The sequence below is a fragment of the Nyctereutes procyonoides genome, unplaced genomic scaffold (genome assembly GCF_905146905.1).
Source record: "Nyctereutes procyonoides isolate TBG_1078 unplaced genomic scaffold, NYPRO_anot_genome, whole genome shotgun sequence".
In the NCBI taxonomy this organism is placed as follows: Eukaryota; Metazoa; Chordata; class Mammalia; order Carnivora; family Canidae; genus Nyctereutes; species Nyctereutes procyonoides.
In genome coordinates, this window is record NW_026575142.1 from 357,572 (window position 1) to 378,064 (window position 20,493).

General features: G+C 37.5%; 1 protein-coding gene and 1 pseudogene across 1 annotated transcript; both read left to right on the forward strand.

Moving 5' to 3' along the window:
• The first annotated feature begins 810 nt into the window (after nucleotides 1–810).
• On the forward strand, nucleotides 811–1,506 carry LOC129498382 (protein Mpv17-like; annotated as a pseudogene).
• Nucleotides 1,507–14,724: 13,218 nt separating this feature from the next.
• LOC129498863 (60S ribosomal protein L39-like) lies at nucleotides 14,725–15,132 on the forward strand. The gene has a single exon (XM_055308441.1). It carries the CDS (start codon nucleotides 14,771–14,773, stop codon nucleotides 14,924–14,926), a length of 156 nt encoding a protein of 51 aa, XP_055164416.1. The 5' UTR covers nucleotides 14,725–14,770; the 3' UTR covers nucleotides 14,927–15,132.
• The last annotated feature ends 5,361 nt before the right edge of the window (nucleotides 15,133–20,493 follow it).

A 20,493-nucleotide genomic window follows, 5' to 3' on the forward strand; every position in this document is an offset into this window, starting at 1 on the left:
ACACACGTGCATGTTTGCACAAAAGTAATATATCAATATAGATATCATAAGTGGCTTCATAAAATAGAAAACAAAATTAACAAGAACAACTCCCATCTCCAAACAATAAAACACTCCATCACAGTTTTTGTTACTCAAGCATGCCTTATATTCTGGTCAATCCTTGGGTTTGCAAGAACTTGCTGTATTTGGTTCCCATATTGAGCAAAAAAGTGGTCATTGATAAAGAACAGTCAAATATTAAAAAATAGAATTAGGGCAGCCCGGGTGGCTCAGCGGTTTAGCGCTGCCGGGGTCCTGGGATCGAGTCCCGCGTCGGGCTCCCTGCATGGAGCCTGCTTCTCCCTCTGCCTGTGTCTCTGCCTCTGTCTCTCTCTGTGTCTCTCATGAATAAATAAATAAAATCTTTAAAAAAATAGAATTAAAAGACTTTTCTAAATAATTGATTACTAATTCTACTTTGAAAAAAACTATGACTATGAGATTCGATAAGATCCTTGGATCAGGAAAACTGTGGTGAATCTATTCAGTAAATACTCCCTTTCCTTCTGTTACAGTGTCTAAAGAGTTCGGCTGGTTTTATACAGCACAGGTAATACTTCATTATCTTTGTATTAGGCATCCTTAGTATTTTTAGCTACTCCGTTAACAGAGCCAGTCTGTATAAAAGCCTGTCTCAACATGGCATATTAATTTGAATTACAGGTAATGAGAAACTTGTTATTAATGTTGAGAACTGAAATACATTAGGCAGGACAGCCTTGGTTATGCTTATGAAATCCTGGTGGGCTGGGCGCGAGCGCAGGAATCATGGGCCTCTGGCTGGCATACCAGTGAGCCCTGACTGCTCCCCCGTGGAAAGTACAGGTCCTGACAGCTGAGTCGTAAGCCCTGGCCTGATCAAGGCTGCTCATCCCAGTCTCTAGCAAGACACAGGGAGGCGTCACCATCCTCGGGAGAGAAGAACCTTGAAGCAGCAGTAAAAGACCGGTCATTTGTCCCACCCTCTTAGGCTCAGGGTGTCGGAGCCTCGCTCAGGGACTTACTTCCCTACCTGGAATGGCAGCCCATCTCCAGGAGGTGTCCTGACAACACCCGTGTACCCTGCACAGGGTCCGTGATGGGCCTGGGTGACGTTATCTCACAGCAGCTGGCGGAGAAGTGGGGTCTGCGGGGACACCAGACTGGCTGGACCCTGACCATGGCCTCCTGGCCTGTGGCTTTGGGGACCCTGTAGTAGGAGGCTGGTGCAGGGTTTTGGACAGGCTCATCACTGGCACCACCAAAGAAGGTGCTGTTGGACTAGGGGGGCTTTGCCCCATGTCTTCTAGGCTGTTTCCTCCCACCAGTAGGAGCGCTCAATGGCCTGTCAGCCCAGGACAACCAGGCCAAGCTCTGGTGGTTGGCCAGCTTCTACCTGGTTCCCTTCATTACAGGCTGGCCGTCGTCCAGTGTGTCGCTGTCATCTGGAACTCCTGCCTGTCCTGGAAGGCACGCCAGCTCTAGGCCCGCCTCACTCCGGTGTCGGCACCTGCCGTGCTGCAGCATGACCCCCAGTGCGGCCAGATGGTCTCCTCCAAGTGGCCGCGTCAGCTTTCCTGGGGTCCCGTTGCCACTCAGAACTTAACAGGCTTAGCACCTGACTCCTTTTGAAATAATTTCAGCCTTTATAACGGTCTTATGCCCACCACACACTGGGCACTCCATAAATGTGTACAGTCTTGTCAGCTGTAGTTTGTACCTGTATCCCAGCAATGGCACTTGTCCCCACACTCCACAGGCACATCTGCTCTCTACAACCTTCCCAGCCCACCTGGAGCTCTGGCTCTTCTGGGGCCCCAAACACTTTATATGGTGCCTCCAGAAATCTGTTATTAAATACATAGTTTGAAACTTGCCGTTAGAACTTCTAGAGCTGGAAAGAAGTCTCGAGACAAGCAATCCCAGTCTTCCCCCACGGATGAGCATGCTGAAGTGAGACGGCCAGTCCACTCCACCAACCAGTGGCAGAATAGAAACTTGAACGCACATGTTACAGATGAGTGTTTGTATGCCCTCCAGGAGTCTTCTGTTGCAAACCTAATGCCCAGGGTGATGGCGTCAGGCAGTGGGGCCTCTGGGAGGCCATTAGGTCATGAAGGACTCGTGTCCTTTTAAAGCAGTCCCAGGGATGCCTTGGGGGCTCAGCGGTTGAGCATCTGCCTTTGGCCCAGAGCGGAATCCCGGAGTCCTGGGATCGAGTCCCGCATCGGGCTCCTCTGCCTGTGTCTCTGCCTTCTCTCTGTGTCTCTCAAGAATAAATAAATGAATAAATAAAATCTTTAAAAAAATAATTTTTTTTTGCTTTATTAAGCAGCCCCAGACAGATCCCTCACCCCTCTCACCATGTGGGGACACAGCGAGAAGGAAAAGTTAGTGAATACCACATCTACGAGTGCCATTGGCTTGGACCTCCCAGCTTCTAGAACTGTAAGAAATGAATGATGTTTATAAGATAAAAAACAAATTAAAATTAAAAATAAATCTTGGTGGCCTAGGATCCAAAAGGCTTACTTCTACTCTGTGTTCATTGGGTCAACAGTAGAGTTTTACAACTGATACGACTGAGAGGTGGAAGGTGCCAGAGACATCAGACACCTGCCTGGACACAGGTGGTCCCTGCCCAAGAGAAGGGCTTCTACAGGCCTCCTTTGCCTCAGAAGCGACACACGTCGCTTTAGTTCACAATCCTTTGGCCAGAACGTCACATGCCCTCCTACCCAAAAGAGGACCACAGATGGCAATTTCCCACTCGCCCGGAATAAAGACAGACCCAGAAATAGTTGGCAAAGGGTTCCGATGACACCACAGCTGGTGAGGACGAGTTTCAAAGAAATTAAAGATCTAGCAGATCCATTTTTGAGAGCTGACTATGTGTCAAGTTCTGCATTAAATAGTTTCCAAACACTGTCATGTAAGTCCCACAATGAGCCTATGAGGCAAGTTGTGTTATTCTATTTATTTTCAAACTGGGAGAAGAGATGAGACCGTTTAAGTAACCTGTTCAGTGGGACGGAGCCAGCGGGTAGCTCAGCCAGCTCTGCCTGGACGCAGGGGTAGCAGGGATTAGCTTGGCTTTTTAAAAATGTCCCCAGTTGTCAGTGTTTACCCTAAAGTGACGGACCCCAAGGTAGAGATCTATCTAAGCCTGTGCTACCCATGACTATTTCACTCTATTCTTTCTGAAAAGGGGAACCTGCTGAAGAAGAGCCGACCGAAGATGCTCGTCCAAGGGAACTGGAAGGGGACCGTCTCTTTAAGGGTTTGGACCTAACTCGTTGGGCTACGGAGCATTATTTTAGTACATTTTTCCAGATTAATGGTGAATGTGGTTCAGATTAGTGACAATTTTGGATTCATATGGTAGTATTTGAAGTTGCTAGAATGGTTTTTAATCCCATGTTTTTAGAAATAAACTTTTTAACTTCAGAATAATTCTAATTTATTTACAGAAAAAATGTGAAGATAAAATGAGAGCTTCCATGTACCCCATACCTAATGTCCCATATTGTTGATATTTTTCTTTACTTTGGCACATTTGCCACAATTAATGAACCAATATTGATACATTAGCATTAAGTAAAGTCCACACTTACTCAAATTTCCTTAGCTTTTATTTAATACCTTTCTTCTGTTTCAGGATCTCACCTAGGATACCACATTACCATTATGTCTCTTTAGGTTCCTCTTAGCTATGACAGTTCCTCAGATTTTTCTTATTTCTGATCATCTTGACAGTTTTGAGTACTGAGCAGGAGTTTGTAGAATCCCTCAGTTCCTATATTTGTCTCATGATTAGTCTGAGGTTATAGGTTCTTGAAGGAAGACCATGGGGATTAAGTTCGGCCCACAATTTGCTCTTTCAAAAACTTCATAGACTAATTTTTTTCTTTTCTTTAAATTTTCTCTGCTTTGCTTTCCCTTATCCTCCTTTCTCTTTGCGGGTTCCTTTTCTCTTTTCCTCTCTCTTCCCTAGTTTTTCTAACTCCTTTTCCCCCTTCTCCTTCTTTCCAATCTTTTTTCTTTCCAAACAAGTCTTCATATAAATACTAGTAGTATATTTCCCTACGTGAAGGTTCCCTAGCTCTTTACTTCCTTACATTTAACTAAAATTCCTTAACTAATTTGATGACTCAAGCAGCAAATATATACATTAGTGAGGTTGAATAGGCAGCCTTTGGGTATTGTTTCTCAGATTTTATGCTTTCAGATACCGAAAACCATATCTACTTAATTTGTTCAATAACTATCATAGACTTTTGGCTGTTGCTCTTCAGGTTGATTTTCACAGAAAATATGATGCACATCATTTTTATTATCTAATAACTATTTCACATATATTCTGGGATTTGGATCTTTGTAAAGTATTCAAAGAGCAGCAGGCACAGAAACTTTTCTGAATCAAGGGATTTACTTTGATCGTGCACATGCCCTGACTTCCTTTGCTCTTAGTATCCCACCGAGAGCAGAGTCACTGGCGTAGGAAAGACGTATCAAGTACATCCAAGGTCAGACATGTAGATCGAGAAAGTAAGACAACTTCTGTACGAATGATGTGCTAAAAATTAATCCACCTTATTTCTATATACTAGAGATGAAAACAAGCTCCTTATTTTATATTCTGCTTTATGAAACTTCTTAGAGTTAATATATGCCTTCTCTTAGCTTCTCTAATAGTTTTGCTTACTCTGATCATAGTTTTATTATTTTTCAATTATAAATGCAAAAGCTGGCAATGATTGCATCAAATCAGAAGTTAGCAGATATAGGAGTGGAATTAATGATCTTTATTTCCAACATTTTTTTAATAATATTATGTTTCTTTTTGAAATGTTTGGTATCATTTTATCTTTGCCCTAACATTTCAGACAGAAAAACAACATAAATATGCTAAACACATTATTATACATATTTATTTCCAGAGCTGAATAAAGAGATTATATGAAAGCAGAGAATTATGTCATCACGTTTGTTTTATCTTTATTTATTTTGTTTTCATCTTTTGATTACAGACCATGGAAATGTTAATATGTTTTGTAATGTGGGGTCCCATTTCCTACTTCTGATATGCAATGGATTCTTAGGGCAAAGAACTTGATTTACAACTGGCCCTAGTGGGTCTACTTGCTGATTAACTAGAATCTTGATATTTCCTTGATTTCTGAATGATAGTTGTTTGTATCATAATCCCTCAGTGCTTCAGATTCCAATTTTGTTCAAGGTAGCATTAGGTCTGTCCACAAGCACTAACTGCCAGACTCCCTTGCAGCTAACACAATTATGGCCACTGACCAGGAAATGAAAGTTTAATGGATATTTTGCATAGAATTAATGAGGAGATTTGGGGAAAGTGTAGGCTTCTTGGGATGGAGAGCTGGATGTGGAATGGCCATCTCATAACTTGAGTAATGGAAGGTGCTGATGAGGCTGTGTTGTTGCCGTACCAGCACAAATTTAGAGAATTTGAAAATGAGGGAAACAGACGTTTTTTGTTTTTTTTTTACAAGACATTGCAGTTAGATTTCTGATGTATATCTGAATGTTATTTTCAACATATATTACTTTCCCTTGGTTATAATAGTGGTGGAAGGGGGCACTCCACACTCTGGAATTTCCTGAGGTTTGGCTGCTGGTGAGACGTGCATATTTAAAGGATGGAGTGAAAACCTCCCCTTACCATTTTCAACATTTTTTACCTTGACTATATATTCCTAGAGATTCTCTGCTCTCTGCTGTGATATTCTGTGTTTTAGACCTTGCTCCATTTTGATCCTTGGCCAGCTTATGAAATTTTAATACACAGATTCCTTCCAGATGCTCTAGTCAACTCTCATTTCTGTCCTCCACTTGCCAGCCTTGTCCCATTGCCTCACTTGGCCTGATGAGAAAAGGATTTCCATTTTCACATGCCAAGCACACTCAGAGCCTTTGCAGTTAGTTGCTGGTTTTCTGCTTAGGATGCTCTTTCAATGTATATATATATATATATATATATATATATATATATATATATATATATATATCTCCTACACCTCATTCTCTCACTTCTTTCAGATCTCTGCTCAGATCACATCCCTGACCACTCCCTCGCCTTCTTTATTCTTCTGAATGACACTTATATACTTAGTAGCTTCTTTATTGTTTGATAATTTCAGAGGAATCTAATTTCCAGGGACTTTGTCTTGTACTTTGCTATATCTTCTTAGATGTAGTACATACTCAGTGAACATTTGTTGAATGAATGAATGAATTTTCTGCAGGCAGTCAATCTTAACTGTTCTTAGAGATGATATTACTGGCAGCCATTCTGATCATTGGGTGTAGTTGTTCATCAGAAGATTAATATGTGACTGAGATTCTTTGCCTCATTAAATAAACATAAAGATGAGTTGGTCACAATCACATTTTTATTTTTTAGTCACAACCTGGAGAGTCTGATTTTTTGAAACACCATCTGTTAAATATCCAGTAAACTCAGTCTTTACTCATATAAACCATGCCATTTATTGCAATGTTACACTCGGTAGGCTACCCAGCTGTAGTTCTTTCCTAATCATTCATAACCATGTAGTATTTTAGGTCAGGGGCTTGATGCATAAGGTTCCAAGCTCCTTTAACTCTTACTGCATCAGACAAACTATTTTGGTTTTCTTTTTTTTTAAATTTTTATTTATTTATGATAGTCACACACACACAGAGAGAGAGAGAGGTAGAGAGAGAGAGAGAGAGAGAGAGAGAGGCAGAGACATAGGCAGAGGGAGAAGCAGACTCCATGCACCGGGAGCCCGACGTGGGATTCGATCCTGGGTCTCCAGGATCGCGCCCTGGGCCAAAGGCAGGCGTTAAACCGCTGTGCCACCCAGGGATCCCTATTTTGGTTTTCAATTCAGTTTCTGTTCAGATATCCAGTTCCACCTTATATTAGTTATATGACAGTGAAGACATCTGTTGATTTAGTTGAATTCAAGTTTTTACTTATAAAATGGAAATAATAATAATAATAATAATAATAATAATATATCCTGGCAATCTCACAGGGTTTTTGTAAGATTAAATGATATAATAAATATGCAAATTTATTGTAAGGCAAATTATTATAAAATATATACATATATGTTGGGTTTTTTTTAAAGATTTTATTTATTTATTCATGAGAGACACACAGAGAGAGGCAGAGACACAGGCAGAGGGAGAAGCAGGCTCCATGCAGGGAGCCCTATGCGGGACTTGATCCTGGGACCCCAGGATCACAACCTGAGCCAAAGGCAGGCACTAAACCGCTGAGCCACCCAGGCATCCCTATGTGTTGTTTTAAACTCACTTTTATATATACCAATGAGAAAAAATAGTGTACTTATTAAATAGTGCTAGAATTATTGATTGATAAATTATAATCCTGTGCTTTCTTAAATGGGAAGCTGCAGATTGATTCAGTCAATAATTTGCTTCTTTTTGACTGAGAAGTGGCTTCCTGCTGGGTAATTGCTTGGGTTTTATCCCTACAAGATACATAGACTTTCCTATGAGCTGTAATTTTTCTGTTTGACTTGTTCAACGTAAGAAATATTTTACAGTATTTGCCCAAATATAAAATGTATGCACTCTGTCCTGAAAATACAGAAATAATTGAACATCATTGTCAGGAAAACCATTTTGGGTCTATAATGGATTAGGAAAATTCTCTGAAACAAAGCATATTCCAGGTCTCTTGCTTTTCTTTATACTTTATTGTTGAATACTTGTATAATATAAATTCTTATTGTATACTATCTGATATTATGCAAAAAGTGTGAGGAGTTTTTAAAATTAAATGAAAAATGGAGACCAGAATTGAGAATCCCCTGAGCAGACAAAACTGTTAAAGCTATGTAAGCAAAACCAAATCTACTTTATTTTATGAACATAAGAGAAACTTAATTTATATCTTGTGAGTGCCTCTGATAAACATAAAAGAAATTTAAGTTATCTCCCTAAAAATGGTATAAGATAATCATTTTTAGCCGATCCCTAACCATCTGGAAACCTCCACTGTGATAACCAATCACTGCAAAGATTCAACAACTTCCTCATTTTCACCTCATAGTTATCCTGTGATGCCCCCAGCTTCATATCACTTTTAAATTTGAGTTTCTTGTTTGCAAACTGTTCTTATAAGATCTGTGAACTCTTAGAAGCTACTCTTTATGGTGGCTTTAATTTTGCTATTTCTGGATTTTTGACAAATAAAACCCAAAATGGATTTTAAAATAATAATATAAAGACTAGAGTTTGCATAGTGATTTCAAGTGGACCTGGCAGGGGATTTATACTGTATCTAAATAAATGCTGAAAAAATAGTTTAAACAAAATTCTTTAAATTATTGTAGGGAAGAATACATATATCATGAAATCCTAGGGAAAATAACAAATTTAAATTTAAAAGAACTAATTTGAGGCAGCCTGGGTGGCTCAGTGGTTTAGTGCCGCTTTGAACCCAAGGACTGATCCTGGAGACCAGGGATCGAGTCCCACGTTGGGCTCCTTCATGGAGCCTGCTTCTCCCTCTGCCTGAGTCTCTGCCTCTCTCTCTCTTTCTGTCCCTCATGAATAAATAAATAAAATCTTTTAAAAAAAGGAACTAATTTTAACTCTCTAATGTAATAAAATTTTTGCATGACAGAAGTTCGAAACTTGAAAGTATTCTTTTTTCCAGTGGTATCTTCCCAACTTCTTATTCTGCTTGTGAAATATTTTAGACATATTGTACCTGATAGTTACATTTACAAAGATAAAAATTCAATTCAGCAATTTTTGTAGGCTCTTTTAAATAAACTCTTATAAAACACTAGCTACAAAAATAATAGATCCTGGGCAGCCCAGGGGGCTCAATGGTTTAGTGTCACCTTCAGCCCAGGATGTGATCCTGGAGACCCGGGATTGAGTCCCACGTCAGGTTCCCTGCATGGAGCCTGCTTCTGTGTCTCTGCCTCTCTCTCTCTCTCTCTTTCTCTTTCTCTGTGTCTCTCATGACTAAATAAATAAAATCTTTTTAAAAAGAAAAAAAAAGAAATGATAAGGAGCCATATGATCCTCTCAATAGATGCAGAAAAGCATTTGACAAAGTACAGCATCATTTCTTTTTCTCTTTCTTTCTTTCTTTTCTTTCTTTCTTTTTCTTTCTTTCTTTCTTTCTTTCTTTCTTTCTTTCTTTCTTTCTTTCTTTCTTTTTTCTTTCTTTTTTTTTTACAGCATCCTTTCTTGATAAAAACCCTCTGCCATGCAAGGATTGAGGCAACACACCTCAGTATCATGAAAACTGAAATCAAAAGACCCACAGCAAAAATCATCCTCTGTGGTGAAAACCTGAGCTTCTCCCCTAAGATCAGGAACATGACAGGGATGTGACTCTCACCACCGTTGTTCAACATAGTCCTAGAAGTCTTAGCCCAGTGATCAGACAACAAAAAGAAAAAAGGTATCCAAATTGGGAAAGAAGCAAACCCTCACTCTTCGCAAACAATATGATACATATGGTCTTTTATTATCATCATCTTACAAAGGAGAAGCCAGGGATCCCTGGGTGGCTCAGCCCTTTAGCGCCTGCCTTTGGCCCGGGGCGGGATCCTGGAGACTCGGGATCGAATCCCACGTCGGGCTCCCGGGGCATGGAGCCTGCTTCTCCCTCTGCTTGTGTCTCTGCCTCTCTCACTCTCTGTGACTATCATAAATAAATTTTTTAAAAAAAGGAGAAGACAGATTTAGAGAAGTAAAATAATGTTCCCCAAGTTTTATAGCTGATACACAGCAGAACTGAGATTCAAATGCAGATCTGTTTTACTCCAAACATCAACCTAATATATATGATCAGCATTCATGAAATACCCATTTTCTATATTTTAAAAATAGGAATAATTAAAGTCTACAAGTTCAAAATTTAATTTTATAATGATTTATGGCAATTGAATGGCAAGTTCAAAATAACAGAAGTAATGGAAATGAGAACTTAAAGAAATTGGAAAACCAACAAAAAATGTGAAATAAGCCAATATGTTATTGCATAGAAGAAAATAAATCTTATCTTTTCTAATATATTAAATCTAAAGTATGATGCTATTTTCCCAAAATAATACAAAAACATGTCACCTTCGGTTTAACTATATTTTTAAAGTACTTTTCGGGCAGCCCCGGTGGCCCAGCGGTTTAGTGCCGCCTTCAGCCCAGGGCGTGATCCTGGGGTCCCAGAATTGGGTCCCACGTCCAGCTCCCTGCATGGAACCTGCTTCTCCCTCTGCCTGTGTCTCTGCCTCTTTCTCTCTCTGGGTCTGCCATGAATAAATAAATAAAATCTTTAAAAATAAAATAAAGTACTTTTCTAAAATACTAAAGCCATCAGTGAGTCAAACTTGTGTAAAATGGCTCATAAGTTAGCAATTCCTAAGGAGAATTTAAATGTGGCAATAAGGCAATAATTGCATGCAATGTGGTAAGTGTTCACTTAAAAACCTAGTACATATTTAGCAGTATCTTGGAAGTCTGATGTCATTGGTAAAACCAGAAAACAATTCCCAGGTTTTTCTATGTCCTTAACCTCAAAGGAAACAGTTTACCATAAATACCTCAGGAGTAAGACATCTGAGCAGACATGTAATCCAGAAAATATATGGCATTAAATAGCATGTGGTGGTCATTAAACATAGTTAATAAAAGTCTTTAACATCAACCAGCTTCCATTCTGCCCTCAGCATATAGACTACCTAATTTGGAGGAAAAAAATAGAAAAGTTGGTTTGGGTTGAGATAAAAATTTGAAATCATAAGCAGTCTATGTAGTGCATATGATGGATTATCACAATTTTAATGGCTTATGTGTAACTGATAGGAAGGAATATGTGTCAATATTTTTTCTGGGCTGGAAAAATAATTATTAGTTTAAAGCATATGAAATTGGTGATACTTGTCCATTTTGACCTAAAAAGTAGTAATTTCATAAGATTTGCCTAATAAAATACTAAATCAATTGGTCTATCATGTTGACTTGTTATAAATAATCAAAAAGAATATTGTTATTTGGAAATAAAAAAGTTCTCTGTATTCTTACATATTTGTAGTTAATAGATTCTTGCTATTATTTAGAAGGAAAGGCTTAAAATATGAAACAAAGCAAATTAATGGTAATCTGTAAGATTTGCTTCCAAATTTGAGCAGTAGTATTAATTCCAAGAGGTTGGAAATTTTTAAGAAAGATTTGTTTATTTATTTAAGAGTTAGAGAGTGGGGGGGGCCACAGAGGGATAGAATTTTCAAGCAGACTCTCTGCTAAGTGTGGAGCCCAGACGAGGGGGCTCGATCTCAGGACCCATGAGATCATAATCTGAGCCAAAATCAAGAGTTGGATATGCAACCGACTAAGCCACCTGGCACCTCCAAAAGTTGGAATTTTTGAACTAAGCATTTATTTTTATTTGAAAATATATATATGATATATATTTTACATATGTATTTATATTTATGCATATATAATTAAAGGGATATTCCATATTTTAACTAGTATATATTAATTTCTTATATAAATAATATTTTGAGGGGATCCCTGGGTGGCTCAGTGGTTTAGCACCTGCCTTTGGCCTGTGACCCTGATCCTGGAGTCCCGGGATCGAGTCCCACGTCCGGCAACCTGCATGGAGCCTGCTTCTCCCTCTGCCTGTGTCTCTGCCTCTCTCTCTCTCTCTCTCTCTCTCTCTCTCTGTCTCTCTCATGAATGAATAAATAAAATCTTTAAAAATAAATAAATAAATAAAATATTTTGAAAAATGATGTTAAGTGACAAATTAGAAAAATATGCTGCAGATACTTAGAAGGCAATATTTTGTTCTTTAATGAGAAGAATTTAATGCTAATAAAAATACATTGTTAACATTTAAAATTGTGAGGTTTAGAAAACAAATATCACAGAATTTAATCACTTCTATGCAAAAGAAGCCAAGATTTATAATAGAAAAATAAGTAGTCTTAAAGATGATTTTCCTGTTAATATTCTTTGATTTTTTGATTATAGCCATTGACCATGAACACTAGAAATATTTGAAATTATAAACTGTAAAGCAGGTAACAGCAGTATTTTAAGATTAAGATACTTAGCATGATTCAGTATTTATTATTTTCAGTTTGGGGCACGACATAAAACTCCCTTCGGTGCAGTTTCCCCCAGGGATGAATGAAGGAAAGTAATGTTCGTATTCTTGATAAGAGCCTTATCAGAAAGGTCTTTGCTTTTGTAATAGTAAAATCAGGTACCCATAATTCTCCAGTGCTTTCTGTCATTTGCTGAGCACTCCCTAGGGAAAGGCCTGTGTTTTTTGGCAGAACCTGGGACTGGGCTGAATTGTTCACATAACCAGGAACAGGACAAAGTGATGAGGATGATACAAGAGAAAGGACATGAGCACCTGCAGCGCTGAACTCAAGATTAGGAAAAGACAGGCCTTGTGGCCAAAATCTGGGGAAGATTGAAGAGAGCTGTGAGTGAAATATATGTGTGCCCTACGAGATCTTGTAAGTCTTCAGCGAAAATACCCAAATTATGATATGCTTGCTGTAAATGGATTTCCCGCTGTTGCTTGTGGCAGATGCTAATTTTTTTTTTTTTTTTTTGGTCAGGGTTGTACTGGAGTTGGCCTGAGTGGATAGGAGGGTAATACAGATCTGGGTTATAGCTTATCTCATTTAAATCCCACAACAACCTTAGGAGGTACATACTGTTATTCTCAATTTTTTTTTTGCCGGAAACTTAAGGCCCAAAGTAAGTGATAACCTATGACAGAACATAAGCTGTCAAGTGATAGTGAGTGATACAATTTTGTATCAGATCTCACATTCAAAACTTTTTATACTTTCTGTCATCATATTGCCTTTCATCATAGCAATTTAATTTTATCTGCGACTTCAAGTACAAAAGCACAACACATGTCTACATTGCTAGTGAATGAGATCAGAACATAGCCAGCATTTTGATCCACCTAATTTGAAATCTGTCTTTCCATAGAATACTATAAAGGAAAGCTATTTGTACCTTCTTCTGGTTTGTGGATGGTAGAGGAGAACCACCCAGTAATTTACACTGGTATTCTTGGCAAAAAGCGGATTATAATCATTCCACAAAATTGGTGGTCCTGATATACAAGGAGTGAAGGTTTTCTTAGTTCCCGAAATATCTATGCTAGTTGTCCATGTGCACAACTGGTGGAGAATTACACAGAGCTCTTTTCAGATCCTTTATGAATTTTGTTGTCTGGGTTTGGGATCCGTAGCTAACATCTAGAAAACCTGGTGTAGAATGACAGGAAAGTCACCACGTGATTAAAGAGTTGGAAATTGAGATTTTTAAGGAAAGTTTGGGACTATTTAGCCTGGAAAAAAAAATGTGAGGTGTGATTTATTAGCTCTATTCTAGTATGGAATTAAATTTTTTCCATACAAGGAAAAGTAATCAACCATTTTCTAGCCACATTATAGAAAGAATTATTGGAAAAGCTTAAGATTTAGGTTATTCAAAAAGAATTTCCTGATCATGAAAATGGTTAAGTACTGCAGTTGGTAACCAACCAAACGTTTGGAATCTCTCATTTCATTCCATTACGAAGAGGCTAGACTTTCATTTCAGAGAATTACAGAATTTTAGGGACACAAGTGATCATCTTATTTTAATAACCTTCCCTTACTAGGGCTCCTCACGAGGAGTTAAGCAACTGCTGAGTAGTTCTAACACTCAAGTCTGATTTATATAAAGTTGCCTTAACCAAAAGCTGCACCATTTCTTGGTTTTCCCTGATGTGGAGCTTTGTGTAAAGGGGATATTGTTTTAATGGAGAATTAAATTTATACAAAGTAGCCACTAATAGTGGCATTTGTTTCCTGTTTCATTTGTTAAAAAGAGATGATTCATCTTTTAGCCAACTGGTAGAGTGCTCCTTGTAGATCCTTTAAAGTTTATTCTCAGAAAAAGGATATAGTTTTCTAGATGCTCAAGTTGAGAATATTTATTGTAAATGGTCAAGCAACGAGTAAGTCTAGCTTGTCAGACATGGGTTTTCTCTAAGCCTGGACTCCTCTCATGGCTCGGTCCTCCTCGGAGCTGGGGTGTGTGTCTCAGTCGTTCCTAAGTGAGGAGTATGCTGAAGGGAATGTGCTCGGATGACTAACGTAAAAATAGCATGAGGGCTGGAAATAATTTAAACTTCTGCCACATATTCAGTAAGCCAGAGAAATGGTGCTGGAACTGACAATTTCAGGCAACAAAATGAAGTTTTATTCAAAGAGAAGGGAATGTTATATCTTAGAAATAAAATGACAACTTTGTTTCCTGAGGAAATACTGCCAGTTTTCTTAGGATCTTTAGTTTGCTGATTGCAAGACTGACTCAAGGAAGAGGACATAGTAATGAAGAACTTCCGTTCTAAAATGATTTAAAAAAGTTCTTTGACCCAAAGGGTGTGGGAAAAAATAAACCGGAACTCTATCTGAATAATATTTACTGAATGTAAAAAAACTAGTGAAATACTATTTTTAATGCCAATTTGGGGGTAGGGAGACAAATGAAGACTAAATATGCAGAGATGTGTTTTTGTAGTAAATAGTCAATAAAAAAAACAATATAGGAGGAATCCTAATATATAAAAATATATTTTAAAAAAAAGAACAAATGCCTCTCTCCTTTCCGCCGCCATCCTGGTTGCGTGTCGTTGACTGTGATCGCCATGTCTTCTCACAAGACTTTCAGAATCAAGCGATTCCTGGCCAAGAAACAAAAGCAGAATCGTCCTATTCCCCAGTGGATTCAGATGAAAACTGGTTATAAAATCAGGTACAGCTCCAAAAGGAGACACTGGAGAAGAACCAAGCTGGGTCTGTGAGGAAGCATGGCACATCATGAAATAGCAAACATAATTGGTACATATATTTAAGCCACATGGAGATCACATGTTCCTATCCTATCAATATGGAAACATCCTTCCTACCTGGCCAATAGACGTGTCTTATCAAGGGAATGATTTTCTCTGTTACTATGCCTCTATACCAGTAGGTTGGTTCAGTAATAAATGTGAGACCTTTCAGCTGAGCTGCTGTTGTGTCCTGATTTGTGAAGTACTGAATTCCCCCTCCTGTCAGATCTCACATAGCACCGTCTGATAGAACTTTCTGCAGTGATAGAAATGGCCCTTGACAACGAAGTATATTTAAAGTGTGGCTAGGGGACGCCTGTGTGGCTCTGTCTGCTAAGCGTCTGCCTTTGGCTCAGGTCTTGACGGGGAGTCAGCATGTCTCCCTCTCTCTGCTCCTATCCCTGCTCATGTGCTTTCTCTCAAATAAAATCTTTTTTAAAAAAAAATAAATAAATAAAAAATAAAATAAAAAAAGAACAAATGGATTGATAAAAAGCACTGAGCTATAAGACTAAAATATATAATGGCAAAACTCTTATTATGAGTTTGGTTGGCTTACTTAGCTTGCTAGAGTCATTTTCATAGTTGGGCCAATGACTTTTAGTAAACCACTCATTCTTGACCTTAAAAACATTTTGTAAACATAAATACAATGTAAGACATACCTCTATATTTTACTCCAGCCCTGGTCCATTAAGTGGAGTCAGCCTGCCTGTGTGAATCACGTCTCTAGGAGCTTGCGAAGGCCCAGACTTAGGCAACAGCCTCCGCTCCGCTCTCGTTCGTTGTCTGGGCTCCTCAGTTCCTGGCATTCTGATTTTACTGCTATTTTATAATGAGAGGCACATGACGTAGGAAGTAATTCCCTTTTATTTCTATCCCGGACTCCTATTTCCTTCCTTATCCCCTAGGCAACCATTTAAATGTATTTAATGTATATCTTTCATTTGTATGTATTCTTGCTCATTCATATTTGTGCATGAATTTTATATAATGAATATATGCATTTTTGCTAAGCATCATATCGTTGAAATTCCACCCACATAGAAACATTGAAATACGTGTATTTAATCTGTTGTTTTTGAATGGTTGGTTAGTACTATGCATTTGACTAGTGACAGAAAACTCTTTTGAGCAATATTTTAGTTTCTTCCTTTTTCTAATAATTTTATTGATATATAGGTAATATACTATAAATTCACCCTTTTAAATGTACAGTTCAGTGTTTTATAGTATATTCACAGAGTGTAAGCAGTATTCGTATTTAGTTTTAGAATATTTTTATGAACCCCAAAAAGAAACCTCATATCCAGTTTCCCCCCACCCCCACCAGCAACCATTAATCTCTTTTGTGTCTCTGTGTATTTACTAATTTGGGGCATTTCATGTACATAGGCTCATACAATATATGTCTTTTTGTGTCTGGTTTCTTTCACTTCGTATATAGAGTTTTCAAGGTTCATGCACGTGGTAGCGTATATTGGTACTTCGTTTCTTTTTAGGGCCCACTAATATTCTATTGTATGGATTTACCATATGATTTTATCCATTCATCAGCTGGTGGACATTTGGGTTGTGTTCACCTTTTGGTGTACAAGTTTTCATGTGGGCCTATGTTTCAAATTCTCCTGTGCATAAACCTAGGAGTGGAATTGCTGGGTCTTAGGGCACCAACTCTTTAACTCTTTGAGGGACTATCCGACTATGTTTCAAAGTGGCAGCATCATTTCACATTTCTACCACCTGAATATGAAGGTTTCAGCTTTTCCACTTCCTTTCCAACACTTGTTATTATCTTCTGATTCTAGCCATGTCAGTGGATGTGAAGTGATACCTCACTGCGGTTTTGATTTGTGATTCCCTGATGTCTAAGGCTGCTGAACATCTTGCCCCGTGCTTAGCACACATTTGTGTATCTTCTTTCAAGAACTGTATATTCACATCTGCTATGTTCAATTGTGTTGTGAAAACATTTGTTGAAGCCTTAACTCTCTGATACCTTTGAATGTGACCTCATGTGGAAATAGGGACTATTTTTTTTTCTTTTACTGATTGTTCTTTTGGTGTCATACAAGAAACCACTCCTCAGCCAAGTTTACTAAGATTTACTCTTATGCTTTCTTCTAAGAATTTTATAGTTTTGTTCTTACATTTAGGTCTATGATTCAGTTCGACTTAGTTTTTATACATGGTGTTAGTCTACATGGATTTTTAAGGTAACATTGAACCCTTTACAACTGTTGTGAAGTATCTGTCTGCCCCTCACCGTGTTCAAGCAACTGGTGCCAATTCAGTATGTTCCTCTGTACCACCGTGACAAGTTGCTTAAATAGATGAATTTTCTCCTAGGTCTATTTCTGAAGTCTTTCTTTCCTTCTTCAATTTATATGGTATTTTTAAACAGAACTTTTTGTCAGAACTTTGAAGATATCTTGTGAGAAATTTAGGTTTTATTTAGGTTACCTATCTATTCTTTTGGAATGCTTTTAGATATTTGTCCTTTCAGCTTTACTATGAAGTATATAGTGAGAATTACAATTTTTTGTTGTTTTTCTTGAGTCTAAGGATTCATATCTTCTGCTTATTTTTTAATAGGGTTGTATGTATATTCATCATATTGAAGCCCTCAGCATGGCAATTCATGCCTGTAACCTACTTCCCTCTAGAGTTAACCACTATTCTGATTTTTACTGTATATATATCTCCTTGCTTTTCTTATAGTTATACCACACATTTATGTATCTCTCGACAGCATAGTTTAGTTTTTTTCTGTTTTTAAACTTGTTATAAATATAATCATACAGCAAATGTGGTTTTTAGGCTACCTTAAAGTTACATTTTTAAGATTTATCTGTGCTGATGCAAATAGTTGTAGTTTGTCCAATTTCATCATTGCATAGTATTCCTTTGTATAGACATATCTCTAGGAATTTATCCATTTTTACTATGTGTGGGCATTTGAGATGTTTCTGAACTTGGGATATTAAAATTTTGCTGCTTTGGAACAGTCTTATACATGAACCGTCATATACACTTTATAGTACACAAATCCTTTGTCAGCTACATGCTTTTCAAATATATTCTTTTAGTGTGGTCTGTCTTAAATGTTTTTTAGTGATTTTCATCATAATTAATTTTATGATCTGCATTTTTGTATTTGATTTAAGAAAAGTGAAATCAGAAATATGTTCTGTATTTTTTTCTTTAAAAAATGTTTTTTTAATTCTCAATTCATATGAAATAGTTCATCTTTTCCTCACTGCTTTTGCAATGCTCCCTATTTTATATATAAAGTTCCATATATGCAAGACTTTGTCATTGGGTTCTTAACTTTTCTTTTAAGGTTTTTTATTTATTTTTTTTATGAGAGACAGAGAGAGCGAGAGAGAGGCCGAGACACAGGCAGAGGGAGAAGCAGGTTCCATGCAGGGAGCCCGACGTGGGACTCGATCCTGAGTCTCCAGGGTCAGGCCCTGAGCTGAAGGCAGATGCTAAACCGCTGAGCCACCCAGGCTGCCCAGGTTCTTAACTTTGTTCCATTGTATAATTTGTCTTTTGCTGAATCAGTACTACACATCTTATTTATTATTGTGATGAATTTTAGAAATAACTTGTGAGGGATCCCTGGGTGGCGCAGCGGTTTGGCGCCTGCCTTTGGCCCAGGGCGCGCGATCCTGGAGACCCGGATCGAATCCCACATTGGGCTTCCGGTGCATGGAGCTTGCTTCTCCCTCTGCCTGTGTCTCTGCCTCTCTCTCTCTGTGACTATCATAAATAAATAAAAATTTAAAAAAAAAGAAATAACTTGTGAATTTATACAGAAAATAGTCCCATGAGATTTTTTTTGTGTGGATTTTATGTAATCCATTCTAATAGATGTCTAATAGTATCTCTATCAGATGTGGTTTTTCAAATATTTTCTCTATCTGTGGGCTGTGTTTTCATTCTCTTAACAGTGTATTTCATGGAGCAGAAATCTTTAATTTTAATGAAGTTAGGCTTATCAACTATTTCTTTCATGTATTATGCCGTTTTGGTGCTGTATCTATAAAGTCATCACCAAACCCAAGGTTATCTAGAATTTCTACTATGTTACCTTTTGGAAGTAGGAGTTTTACATTTAAGTCTGTGATCCATATTGCATTAATTTTTGCAAAGGATGTAAAGTCTGACTCTAGATTCATTTTTTTTTTTTGCACATGGATATCCAATTGTTCTAGCACCATTTGTTGAAAGGTCTGTCTTTTCTCTATTGCACTGTCTTTGCTCCTTTGTCAAAGATCAGTTGACCATATTTATATGGGTCTATTTTTGGACTCTATTCTGCTGATCTGTTTGTCTGTTCTTTCACCAATACCACATTGTTTTCACTACCGTAGCCTTATAGTAAATCTTTAAGTCGGATAGTACCGGTACCCTTACTTTGTTTTCCTTCAATATAGTGTTGGCTATTGTAAATCTTTTGCTGTCCATATAAACTTTAGAAGCAGTTTATCAATATCCCCAAAAGAACTTGCTGGGATTTTGACTGGGACTTCACTAAATTTATAGATTGAGTTGGGAGGAATTGATATCTTGATAATATTGAGTCTTTCTTTCTGTGACCATGGAATATATCTCTATTATTTAGGATTTTTAATTTCATGCATCAGTTTTCAGTTTTCCTAATACAGATCTTACACATATTTTGTTATATTTGTACCTAAGTATTTCATTTTGGAGGATGCTAATGTAAATGGTATTGTAGTTTTTAGTTTTATCCATTGATGATTGCTAGTACATGGGAAAGCAATTAAGTTTTGTATATTAACTTTGTTTTTTTTTTTGTTTTTTTTTGTGTATATTAACTTTGTATCCTACAACTTTACTATCATCATTTATTAGTTCCAGGAGCTTTTTGTTGTGTGTGTCTGAGTTTATAATGGAAAGACTGAGGAAACTAAAAACTTCTAGAGAAAAAAACTGAAAGAGGTAGAGTTTGGACAGGTGGTATCTCTTTTTCATTTGTGGTTTACATTTGGTGCTGCTAATATTTTCCTTTTCAACTAGAAGACTAGCTGGAAACAGCTCTAAAGGAATGGAATAATTTCAAATTATTTGTATATAATCGTATTTTAAAAGTCAGCATTTGGAACCTTTGGATTAGAATTCTTATTTTCAAACTGCTCTTTTACCTTGTAACCATTAGAAATTGAGTTTAAACCATTTAACAAATTCTTGGATGGCAATATTGGTAAAACAATGATAGAAAATAGTTATATTTTTATGAAGAATACTATTAACTGTGATCTGGATTCTCTTAGATTTTATGCCTTGGGGTTGTATTTGAAAAGTCTTGAACTACTTTCACACCTCTCTGTATTTGGAATTGCTTACCTTTTCCTTTAACTCTGCCTTTTAGATTGTTTAGTCTGTTGCTATAGCAGTCACTACTATGCTTCCTAATGTTTGACTAGAAAGTCAAACTTCCGCTGGAGGTGATAGACATGGCAATTTTGCTTCAGCAATTGGCCAAAATAAAGGATGGTGTGAACGGA